This window comes from Passer montanus, unplaced genomic scaffold, assembly GCF_014805655.1.
Source record: "Passer montanus isolate IOZ18808 unplaced genomic scaffold, ASM1480565v1 scaffold72, whole genome shotgun sequence".
Lineage (NCBI taxonomy): Eukaryota > Metazoa > Chordata > Aves > Passeriformes > Passeridae > Passer > Passer montanus.
In genome coordinates, this window is record NW_024372370.1 from 1,038,869 (window position 1) to 1,051,447 (window position 12,579).

A 12,579-nucleotide genomic window follows, 5' to 3' on the forward strand; every position below is an offset into this window, starting at 1 on the left:
TCCTCTTGCATGATGAGAACTAAATGAATAGAGAACAAAACAAAAAGTTAGAATAGGTAGGTCTTACCCTTTAGATATGTTTAATTCTGTATCTCCTTTAGCATGTTCTTACCAAAGTGTCAATATCTTAAAAACTCATTGACTGTTAAATTTGGGCTTTCGGTTTGTTTGGACAAGAGCAATACTTTTGAGGTTGTTTCTGTCCCTAAATGCAAATCAGTGATATTAAGAGATACTCATGTTAGTTTGTCCTTTGAACTGTTCAAGTGATCTTGTTCATATTACCAGACCCTGGAGCACTTCCACCTTTCAGACCATCAGCTTTCACCTGAGAAAATCAGAAGTTTTGCATGTGCAGACATTTCTCACATACTGCTTCCACAGAAGAGGATGTCAGCTGGAGGGCAGGTGTGACACTGCCTTGCACTCACCTGAATATCTGAAATGCACTGTGGCATGTTTCTTCTGCCAAACACAGAGAGAGATTATGGAAATGCAGCTCTCCTAATCAGCTCCTGATGATTGTCTCATTCCAATTCTCTAGAGATTTTTCAGCAGCTCTGCTATTAAAGGAGTTGCAGTATGTGCTTTAAAAGAACTCACTACTTTCACCCTGACCACATTTACAGTGATTACTATCTGGATGACCTTCTTTCCCATGCACAGTCATTACCTGCTGTCTCCTATAGTGTCCTGCCTTTCCCACTCATCCACTTTCACCACCATTCCTCCTACTGTGTGTATTTAGGACAAGGACTTACAGGTTCTCTTCATTTCTAAGGGCCCAGATCTTAATTATCTAAAAGTGATTTTGGCAATCACATTTTTGTAAGGAAGCCTTGAAGTCAAAAATACATTTGCAACTGAACCTGCAATAAGTACTATGGATAAGACTATACCATGTAACACCTGTGGCATTGGAGAGAATTGGGACAATAAAGCACTGTTTTCTGCTGCCACCCCATTCACAGTGTGTCCAGGTCAGAAGGATTCTCTTCAGAACAGATTCAGTCTCACACTGGACTACCTGTCTCATCACATATGGGGTTCAAAGCCATCCTAAGGACCAGCCATTGCTTGGGATCCTTAAGCCCAGACTGCATTTTTATGTAGCCAAGGTGGAGCTTGCGGTTTTGTTACCTCCCAGAAGAATCTGGTTTGCTTACCAACAGAGCACATAAATTCAACCAGAAGACAAGAAGTGCTGATGATTCAGACTTCAAACTGCTCCAAACCAAGTGGAGACATGGTCATAATGCCTTTCTGTGAGAAAAGGATCACTCAAACATTGTCTTCACTTATAAGTCTGCCTTTCCTCACAGCTGTCTTTTGGATTGATCTAAGTGAACAGATCAGGGAGAGCTTGATGTTTAGGGATCTGTAAGTATTATTCAACCAATCACAGGAATCCCAAATTAAAATATCCTCTCTGACATTCCTCACTATTTAGGTGCTATTTAGAAAAGTGCATCTGATATGTGTTCAGAGTGGACAGTTGTACTGTATGCGTTGTGCCATTGAATATGCTCGTGTGAACTTAAGCAGCATCTGAGTAGTGAGATAGGCAAAAATTTCTTCAATGGCTTTACAGCTGTTAATGTTTTTACCATCCACAAAAGAATTTAGCCAGGCCAGGCTGACAAAATACTGTTGAGCATTTCCAGTAGGCTCTCGGGCTGCAGGTGGAGGGCTATGCAGAGCAAATCAGGCCAGTGTGCATTTCCTTATCAATAGTAAGAATAATAAATAAAAGCTGAAAATCGTAGAGAAAAATGTCCGGACATTTTATTTGAGCTTATTTGATTATTTGGGTCTAGCCGTTGCTAGAAACATTCTGCACCATCATAGCCCCATTTCAAATAGTCCTGTACCTTTAAAAATCTGTTTGTCAAGTGTTAGAGAAAGTTGAAATATAAAGGTTCTAAGCAGCAATACAAAACAGGATGTGTGTCATGTGGAGCAACAATTACACCCTAAGTGCATGGAGAAGAACTCAGGGAAGCTAAATGCCTCACACTCCCCAATATGTAATATTATCACAGCATGAGTAATTGGAGATATTCTATAGAACTGCCTTGACTTTAGGTTGTTTTAAAGCCTGTCTTAAATCATTCTCCTATCCCCTTCTTTACCTTTTGAACTATACAGTTTCCTGCTTTCAAGCTCTCCATGCTCTGTTCTGCACTTAGAGTTCAGACAACATTTTGGTGCTCTCTATTCTATATATACACTGACTTATGAAAACAGGAGTTCATAGCTGTAAGTGACATTGTCTGTGCCAAAAAATATGCATATTTATGCAATGTTTTCTTATTGAAAAACAAGTGTCAGAAACTGGAAACCTTTTTTCCCCTCTAAAAATAATCCCTTCCCAAAGCCTTCAACAACAGTACAGTGTTGCAGAAAAGCCCTGTTAGATTATCCAATTAATTTCCTTTTCAGTGAAAGATCTCTTTTAGCAATACTCTGACATTTCAGGGGTTCTGACTAGTCTGATTTTGAAATGATAAGGCACTTCCCTCTGGAGATCTCTCTGAACACTCAGAGATTTTCCCATAAGGCTAGTAATCTTTATTCTCATCCTAGAAATTCTGTTTCTGAATGTTGTTCTCTCATTCCTTTATTTGGTGTACACTATTGTATTCTAGAAGTAATTTATTTTCAAATATTTATTTCGTAAATTTGCTTAATCTCCCTTGCTCTTACTTTATCAGTTATGGTAGAAGGGGAGTAAATAATTGGACCCTTTAGTCTTTCTCTTCTTTTTTCTCCCTTGTCCCAGTTGGTTAACACAGCCCTCCCCTGGTTTCATAGCTCTCTTCAGCATTGTTTTGTCGTGTCAGTGAGAAAATGGTAAAATGGCATTTAGAAACTAATGCATACCCAGATATGTTCTCTTCAAGGCAGCACAGAGATGAGCTGGGAACTTTATCATTTTTCATGCCTCTGTAATATCTAACCAACAGAGCTTGGTTGTGAACATAACCTTTGGCTGGTAATGCAATTGCTGCCCAAACTGGCCTTTTGATGCTATATTGAAGTCCAAGTTCTTGTTTAGTTTCTGCTCTTATTCTTTATCTAGAATTTTTTCAGTCTCTTATTTCCTGCCACTGTTTCTAAAAGGGTCCTTTTCCTTGTGCAATGTGGTATTTGCAACTCTTCACATTTTAGTATCATGTGCGCTGTCATAATTTCTTCCTTTTAAGGATAATTAATAGAGCAATGAAACAAGACTGGACACAATACAGATTTATGCAACATTTCCCTTTTATTCTGAATCAGCTTTACCATTAATCATTAGTCTTTGTTTGTAGCTGTTCAGTTTTCTGCAGTTTTCAGCCCACATGACAACTTCTACCCAACTGAATGTGAATTGATTTTCGGTTTAAGCTGTCCTGTGGCTGGAAGTGGTGATGTTGCTGATAGCATGACAGTGCAGCAGAGCAGTTTTTCTTCTATAGCATGCTGTGGGAGCATGCATTTCACTAGGCAGGGCAAATGAGAATTAAAGCTCTGTTTGAATTCCTCGGCAATTGCCCCTGGTAAAAATCTGTAGTTGGTGTCTATTACCAGTGTTCCCTGCAGGTGCTGATGGTGAAAATGTCTTTTAAAATTTAAGCTTCTAATCCTTTGCTTACAAGCAGGGAGGAAATAATTGGAATTTCAGTTGGATGTGTGCGGAAATAGTATACAATACACATACAGTTTAAAATAAATGTGAAAATTCATTTCACTGCTTCTTTTTGACTTTGCATTTTGTTGCAATAACACACCTGAATTGCTACATAAGGTAATCAATATTCATGAATCATATCTCTATATCATGTCTGTTTATCTTATTTATTTAGCCATCACCTGTCCATGTAGATACATGTATCTGCCTTTTCTGTATTTGGATGGGTGATCTTCCATTGAATAATTGGTTTTGGATAATTATAAATGCAACATTTGTTATGTGATTTGCCATAGCTGAGTATCACTGATGTAGATGGATTCTTTTGAGTTCTTTGTCATTATTTATAATACTCATCTAAATGCAATTGTCCTGTTATTTCGTGTTCTGGGAGCTGGATTCTCTTAAAATTTCTTGCCTTTTAAAGTGCTGTGTTGTCTTTGGGTGTCAAAGAGCTGTCAACATATACAGGAATATGTGCCTAATAAGAAAAGGTCTGTGGTGTTTATTTGATGTAAGTGTTAGAATCCATGAAGAAAACATAGAAATAAGCATATTGAATAGGGCACAAATATGCTGTGTATTTTAAAATTAAAGTTATTAGCAATCCTCCCATTTTATGTCTTTCATACAGGCATTTGTAATCTTCTAGCACAAGCCATTAACTCGTATCAAATTTACCTTCTGTAGGTCTTTGCTGCCATCTTCTGCTTCTTTAAATTATTGCCGTTGTTATTATTTGGATTCTGAAAAATGAATGGGATATTACAGAGCAAAATCTCCCTTTATGTTACTTTTTTTTTATTTTTTTGTTTTCAGCTAAAGCAAAGTGAAGCTAATGCAGATACAAAGGAGAAGCTTCCCTTGCGTCTACGCATCTTTGAAAAATTTCCAAACAGGCCACAAATGGTGAAAATCTCAAAGCTTCCTTCAGATTTCACAGTTCCAAAAATAAGGTATTGAAATATTTCCTTTGCTAGCATGTTTTAAACTTTTTTGGGGCCACTTAACACACAAAATACTTAATTTTTCTTTTTTCTTGTGTGTTAGGCATATAGTTCAGAAAATAATAAATTAAACAGAATTAACATAGGCATTCAAAAGATGTGGTATTTTGGGTATACCTTATTTCTCTTATTTGGAGAAAAGCAATCCTAGCATTCCTTATACCTTATTCATGAAAGCAGCTAGACTGATCTGAATTGACATAAGTACAATGTAATTGAAAAGTGTGTTGTTTTTCCTTTCCTTTGGATTTTAGTTTCTTGGCTCACATAGACGACTAGCAGTCTAATGGATTCTCACGTAGGTTTTTAAAGCTAAGGTAAATTGGCAGTAAATCATTAGAGAGGATAAAACGGGGCACGTAATACCAGTTAACCTGTGATGACCTTGTCTCTTATTTGTATTTGCATAGTTACCTCTTTCCTGTGAAACTCACCTTAACTAAAGACCAGATGCTCAGTGATCTACTGGATCATTCTTTACCGTGGGAGTGGTGAGGCACTGGGACAGGTTGTCCAGAGAAGCTGTGGATGCTCCATCCCTGGCAGTGCTCAAGGCCAGGCTGAATGGAGCTCTGAACAACCTGGTCTAGTAGAAGGTGTCCCTGCCCATGGCAGGCAGGGTGGAACAAGATGATCTCTAAGGTCCCTTCCAGCCCAAACTATTCTGCAAATATGTGATGATCAGTTAGAGTACAGTTATTTTTCCTTGGTGTCAAAAAAGTCTGACAGAAATCCAAGAGCTGCTCCAGTATATATAGGCTGCAAAGTCTGCTGAAACACCACAAGCTGGCTGAACAGATCTCTGTGCCCGTGTCAGTATCCTCAACAAGCACATGCCACAAGAGGGGTTGATGTGAAGGATTGCTGCCATTGTTCTGAGTCTACCAAGGTTACATTTCTTTTGATTAAATTCACAAGGAAGCTGGGTCAACTGGTTTGACCTGTTTGTAGTACATTAGCTGAACAAAAGGAATAATGCTGGTCAAAAGGATCGTGAAAATCAACCTTTCACACCTCAACAAGACAATCACAGATGTTTTACTTTTAGTATCAAAGTAACTTTTGGTTATATATGAAGGGTGTTCTTCTCCTAGTCCTAGTCTTTTTTAGTATTTCTTTCTAGTTGTGTTTTTCCCAGCATGTTCTGTACTCACTCATGATCCTATTAACTACTGAAACAGACTTCAAACTAGCACTAGCAAATAATATCTTTAAATCTGAAGCTATTGTACTATATAGCAATATCTCTCCAGAGAAAAATTAGTTTTGACATAGTTCACACTGAAAGAGGCAACTCTACTGAACTTAAAATGCGGCAAGATGAATGTGTATTTGTTGTAAACAGAAATGCTTCTGCTTTTTAAACATGGCATATGTGAGGCACGGAATTGCTGAAGCGCCTTAATAATGACATTCAAAGCAGTAATATGAACAGATGTTGTTTGAAATCTTCAAGAAAGAATTTCATGCAGAGAGTATGTTTCATTTGGATTATATCAGCATTTGATTTATATTGAAGTGACAACTTGCTGTTTAATGAGCTCAAAAGAGCTGAAAACTGCAAAAGGCACTGGAAATATTTAGCACTTTAATTGGTAAATAAATAAATAATGAAAGCAATTTTTTTTTTTTAATCTACATGCAAGAGATACAACTTTCAATTCAGTTACAGATTTCTTCAATAAATGAATTCAGGTGTTATCAGTTGTTCTGGCACTGTGTTCATTTATGCATCCATACCCCAGTACAACTTTTTCTCAGGAGTTTATCCATCTCAGCACTAATGAATTGCGACATGTCAGAAGGAAAACCAAATATTAACTCTTCTTGGGGTTTTAATCTGTCAATATTCTCTATTTATTCCCAAGGGAAAGTTTTATGAAGCAGTTTATTGATCGCCAGCAACAAGATACCAGCTGTTTGCTGAGAAGACTTCCTTCAGCATCTTCTTCCTCATGTGACCACTCTAAAAGATCAGCAATTGAAGAAAACAGATATATTGACCAAAAGGTAAATCAAGAGTATAGGGTAGTATATATCTTGCCTAAGTATTGTGAGAAAAGGCGTCAGATTATTCAGTATGTCAAACTACATAAAAAGTGAATAAAAGTTAGGATGATTGAACATAGGCTAAAAGGTTATGTTTAATTCAGCCTAAAACAGACATCATAGCAGATCCTCTTCTGGTTTAAATTTTCCCATCTCCTTTGAATTCAAAATTCAAGATTTGATACATTAATTGTTTAATGCATATATCATCTGAAGCAATTTTTCTGAAACAGTTCTGCTGTTAATCATTGAGAAGCTAGTGGAAAATTAAAGTTTCTGAATATCTCACTGGATTTTTAAGTGTCTTGATACTATTACAACTTTGAAAAAACACTTCACTGAAGGAAGTGTGAAGGAAGGAACAGAGCCTAAATGGGCACCGTCTACTCTAACAAGCAGAGCAGAAAAATTGGATAAGTTGTTGATATCTCTGTGTAATCAATGAAGATGAGGAAAAGTTTTTAAATTATTCTAATTATTTAGAGGATATTACCCTATCTGTAAGCCTGGGAATCACTAGAAAACAGACCCTAAACAGATACATTTGATACCTATTGCGGTAAAAGCTGCTAGTCTCCCATGGATGGTTGGAGTTGAAAAATACTAGCACTGCTTGGAATGATGACCATGATGATGATGATGATGATGATGATGAGAATGATGACCATGATGATGATGATGCAGCAGCGTAAGTAGATGTATCTGACTTCTGACACCTTATAAAACTAAAGGGGTAGAAAAAAATATTCATGTGCATCATGGAAAATAAGTGGTTTTGCAGATTTCTAGTGGCATCTATAGAAATATCAATCCTTGACCACTTGCGATATTGCATAATTACATCTACAGATATCAGTCCTTGACCGCTTGTAATATTGCATAGACAAAAGTACTTTCATTATTATTATGTTTCAGTATTGTTTCAGTATTGTTCACTGTTGAATCCTCTTTGAATATTAACAGCTGTGGTTTTTAAATACATTTTAAGTTACAGAATAACAGACAAGAAATAAAAAGTCTATGCATTGCTGTTATATAGTATAACTGGCTTTCCTAGTGTGAAAGGTTATGTGCCCCATAACCCAGGGCAGCATTCATACAGGCAGAGTTGCAGAGCTGGGGGGCAGAAGAGTTGGGGAAAACATTGCTCTTCTGATAATGAATGAAAATAGACAATTTGTCAACTAGTGTTAGTTGCCATCCCTAGTTCTGTGCAAGAGCCCATTCTTGTGGCTGATGTATTCTATGGCATCAGTAAACCAAAGCTGAGTAGCATGACCTGGGAGGGAGGACTGTGGCAAAATATGGCATATCAGGCCAAGAAGGCTGTAGGAAAGAGTGGAGCCTACGTGGACATCATCTGCTTTAACAAACACAGCAGGAAAACTGGATAAGTTATTAAATAACACGCCTAAGGGCTAGCAGAACAATGCCAAATATCACTAATAATGGATCTCAAACACCATGCCAGGGTAATCAGAGTACATTTCTGCCATGTAATGAAGAGATGAACAAAGACCTTAAAGTTGTCTCAGCAACACAGGTAAGTCCGCAGTATGCAATGCAGAGCTTTGCAGTGGCTCAGTAGATCTGTTTACATGAATATAATTTAGATCTATTAAATTCCATCTTAATTCCTTTTGCTTGCTGTTTACAAAAGCGAATTGTTACTGTGTTTGAAGACAGATGAATACATGGCACAGTTTATTGAATGAGATCTTGCAGTATGAAAACAGAATGCTGAATTCTTTTCAAATTTTTGCTTCCTTCCAAAAGTAAATATTCAGTATCTGAATTTAATTTTTGAATTTAAATAAGCATTTTCAAATTGGTTTTGCATTATTCAGCCTGCTTTAGGCACATACTTTAGGATCCCCATGCCTCAAGGGTAGAAACAATGATGAGTAATATTTCTGATAAATGCAGCTTAAAACAAGGTATTTGCACATTCCTATTAAGAAGAGAAAGCACTAAGAAGGATTTTTTAAAGTAATTACTCTAGCTTTCTATAGTTACAGTTGCCAAGGCAACCTCATTTTTGTATGATGAAATCTTCTTAAAAATATCCTTAAAACAAGCATGGAATGACTGGTTGTGCTTAAGTATTAACCTTACATTCAGACGTTTCTTTGTAAAAAAAAGAAACATGACAAAACATTTTACTGATTTCAGTGCCTGGCGGGATGCCTTCTCACTGCTCCTGTTAGCAATGGGATGGCTTCAGGAACTTTTCATATGTTTTTGCATTACAGTTGATGAAAAAAAGTGGAATTAAAAGGTAGAATCAAAAGGTGAGATCTTGCTGGCAGATCTGACTCTGTCCTTCCTTTGTGGTAGCTGAAGTGTGGCTAGTCCCTCCAGTTACTCCTGGACTTACAGTCTTTCTGTGTTCCACACCTGCTTAATTGATTGGAAGCCCTTACATTCCCCTATTTTCCCCTTATTTCCACTTCAGCAATATTCTTTTTTTCTTTCTCTAAAAACCTGCTACTATATGGTTTTGTGTTTAGAATCAATCTGCCCCATAATTTGTGCTGATCAATAAAGTAGATTTTATATATGTTCTCTTACAGAATTAATTTAGTTCATGTTTTCAGTATTATAATTATTATAATTACCCACTTTGTTTACAAGTTGTTTTAAGGTGCAAAAGGGGAGTAGAGTGTCAGTGCATTCTTCCTTTTTTTTATTCGAGGTATTCTACCTTCTCAAAAGAACTGGAAGAAATTATTTTTGGTGTAAATCACCGTAACCATGACTACAATCCATTTGATATTATTTTCATCTATACCAAATCAAAGGAACATCTTTGGAAAACAGTTGTCTCTGCTATACTCCTTTTTTTTCTAGTCAAGTCTGTGATTTCCATGTTTTTTTCTCTTCCAAATTTTTTAACTATTGTGAAAGTTATAAACTAGCCAAACACTATTATAAGAAATCACTTTTAGATACCTAAATGCCCTTTACATCTTATACATCCCGTAACAGTTCTCTGTCAGTGTGTGGAGTCTGAGTGGGTGTGTGGATACAAATTTTACCATGTTCTTTCTTCTACATCCAGTGCCAGCAACACCTGGGCTCCCCCACAAACAGATGCTTGATAGGCAGCTTAGCACTGTGCTTTGTTTGAGTTGTTTATTATTATCTGCAACACTTTGGTGTGGAAAACTGGGATTTTCTGGGGTTCTCTGAACTTAAATGCTGAAAATGCAGGATGATAATTTTTTACTCTCCACATGAGGTCCTGTAGAGCAAATTTACGTAAACTCAGTGATCTTGCCACAGACCTACTCCCCTGGGTACTGATCTGGTGTGTCCTGATGTGATATGCAGGCCATGAGTTGAAGAATGGTCAAATTAGAGAAACCAGGACTGTTCAGATTGGTGAGCATTCCCCCTGTTGTAGTAGAAAGCACTGTGAAGGTATTTTCTGGTAAAAGAAGGAAGATTTCTTGGAAAAAGCACAAGATTAAAAGAGGGATTTAGAGTATTAAATGTACATTTTAGATGAGGAAAAGGGGAGTTTAAGGGACAGAGAGGGAAGTGTTCTTTTATACTTCTACACTTGTATGAAAATTATTCCACAGTATGCTGGGAATTTCCTTAGATAACCAATATTTCAATACACTCTTGGCCAGAAGAACTGGATGAAGTATGGAAATGTAATTTTAGTGTGAGTGGGTGGATGAGAAGAAAGGAAGTTGGCAGAAAATAAGGACATCTCAGTGACTTTCACATAGCCTGAGGTATATTTGCAGCAAATTTCAGGGGGACAAAGAATTAAATTAACGTGAGATGCACAACAAATTAGGTGTCCGGTGAAATACATCTGAGTTGTCTGTAGAGCACTGGCTTTGCCTTCTTAACTTCAAGACTGGAATCAGAGGGACATGGAAACCCTTTAAAGTGTTTTCCTAAGAGACATTCAAGTTTTAGCAAACCTTGCAGAAAATTATTGTGAGATGGACACTTCTGAACTGGTTACTTATCCTTGGCCATACTACACAGCACATGGTTGTTAGATTAAAGTTCAAAACTGACAGACTCATGAGATAAACTTTGAAAATGCTTATGGTTCAATATGTAGAGATAATACAGATAACCCATGTGCATGTCTACAACAGTGGCAAAGCAGGAGTGAATTGCAAAAGAAAGTACAAGAGCATTTAATATATCCATGTATTTTATAGCTCAGACTTGGAGCATCTCTCACTTAATTAAGGAATATAATCAAGTCAGCTCCCTTATTTCTCATTTATAAGATTAATTGGATAGTAGCAATGTATTTTCTCTTTTCTCTCCCTTCTATCATGCTGTTTCTTTGCTGATTCTTTCCACATGTGTGAGTTCTGGTTTTAGTTCTGCAAGCAGTGCAGTTAGTAGCCATTGCTTTGTCTGGTGGGAGCCAGCTGCAGCACTGAGGTCTAGCTCCTGGGAAAGCTTGGCCTCCCACACCATGTGGCTCTCCCGCTGATTTCCTGCTTACAGCAGAATGTACCTTTGTGAAGGGAGGTTGTGGTCAGGAAGTGAGAGCTGATCTCAGAGGTAGCCAGAGCCATTACCATGGAGGACTGTGAATATTCAAGGGCAGACCTTGTACTGGAATCTTTGTTTAACATATTTTCTTAATATCATAGGTACTGCTTTTCTGAACTGCTGAGACATGCCACCTAATCTTGATAAGATGTTTTTGTTTAATCTGGATATATGTCCTATGTTGGGTTTTTTCTGACTTGTGCTCAGCTTCTTAACTATTTTTAAATATTTTTTCTTGAGAAAAAAAATCTTCTGAGAGCATTCCAAAAGGATTTTTCCTTGCAGATACTATTTGTAATTGCAAAAGCTGAAATAGTCTTTCAGGTTTTCTAAGGCATATATTTTAGCATGGAAGACAGGATGTCCCAAGATACCTTTCAGAAAAGCATCAGGGGCAAAGACATACTCATACATTCTATTTGTACTTTTTTCCTTAAAACTAAGGATAGAATATTTATTCATAGATTACAATGTTCAGAATTGCTGTTTCTTACTGTAGTAAACTTATGTCCCACGTTAATCTACCTTTCTGAAATTTATTTTGGGCATTCAGTTGTGCAAGGCAGAATTTTGGCACAAAAGATACAATAGTGTCGTGTTCCTTATTATTCTTTTCTGTAAATAATTTGAAAGAATAATCTTAGTACATTAATTTTGAATATAGCAGAAACTAATAAAGTGTAATTGTACATATATCCCAAATACAAAAGATTATTTCTTTTTAAAAACTACTAAATACTACATTTTTTCTGAAACAATTATTGCAGAATTTTGTATATATCCATAAAAATCATTCAAACTTTTTCTTCATTTTCTTAATTTGTCTGAATTTAATTCTGTCCTACAATTTAGGTTTCCACTTGTTAATTAAACACAGCCACGTCCTTCAAGTCTTACCTATCAATGTCGTTCACAGGATAACGCCAAAATCTATCTTGTTATGGCATTCAGAAAAGTCATTAAAACAATGTACCTGCTGCAATGATAATGGCTTATGGATCCAGCATTTTCTTGCTCATTACAGTCATGATTTTCAAAGATGATTTTTGTGCCATGTCTGTTCTCATCAGTTCTTTCTAATGAAGTCAATATACATAAATACAGTGATGTATTTCAGGTTTACTGAAAATAAGCTGACCTCTTTGTCTCTTTTGTATTTTAAAGATTTTCTTGTTTTCATATAAAATGATATATAAAAATGACCCTCTGTCTAAATAACCAATTTATAGATTTCTTTTTCATTAAGCATTTTAACCAAGTACACATTTGAGCTGGTAAGTTCAAAAAGTCTGCCTGAAAAAATGTTGGTTTTCA

At 36.6% G+C, this 12,579-nt stretch overlaps 1 protein-coding gene across 5 annotated transcripts in view; it reads left to right on the top strand.

Annotated features, from left to right (window-relative positions):
- Positions 1-12,579, top strand: part of NALCN (sodium leak channel, non-selective) — a 228,454-nt gene that overhangs the window by 164,548 nt on the left and 51,327 nt on the right. For 4 of the 5 annotated variants that reach the window (XM_039730481.1, XM_039730483.1, XM_039730482.1 and 1 more), the window contains 3 exons: positions 4,493-4,629; positions 6,549-6,690; positions 8,201-8,272. In XM_039730481.1, the coding sequence (XP_039586415.1) occupies positions 4,493-4,629; positions 6,549-6,690; positions 8,201-8,272 (351 nt within the window). The remainder of the gene's footprint in view (positions 1-4,492; positions 4,630-6,548; positions 6,691-8,200; positions 8,273-12,579) is intronic. The other variant, XM_039730485.1, reaches the window with a different exon arrangement.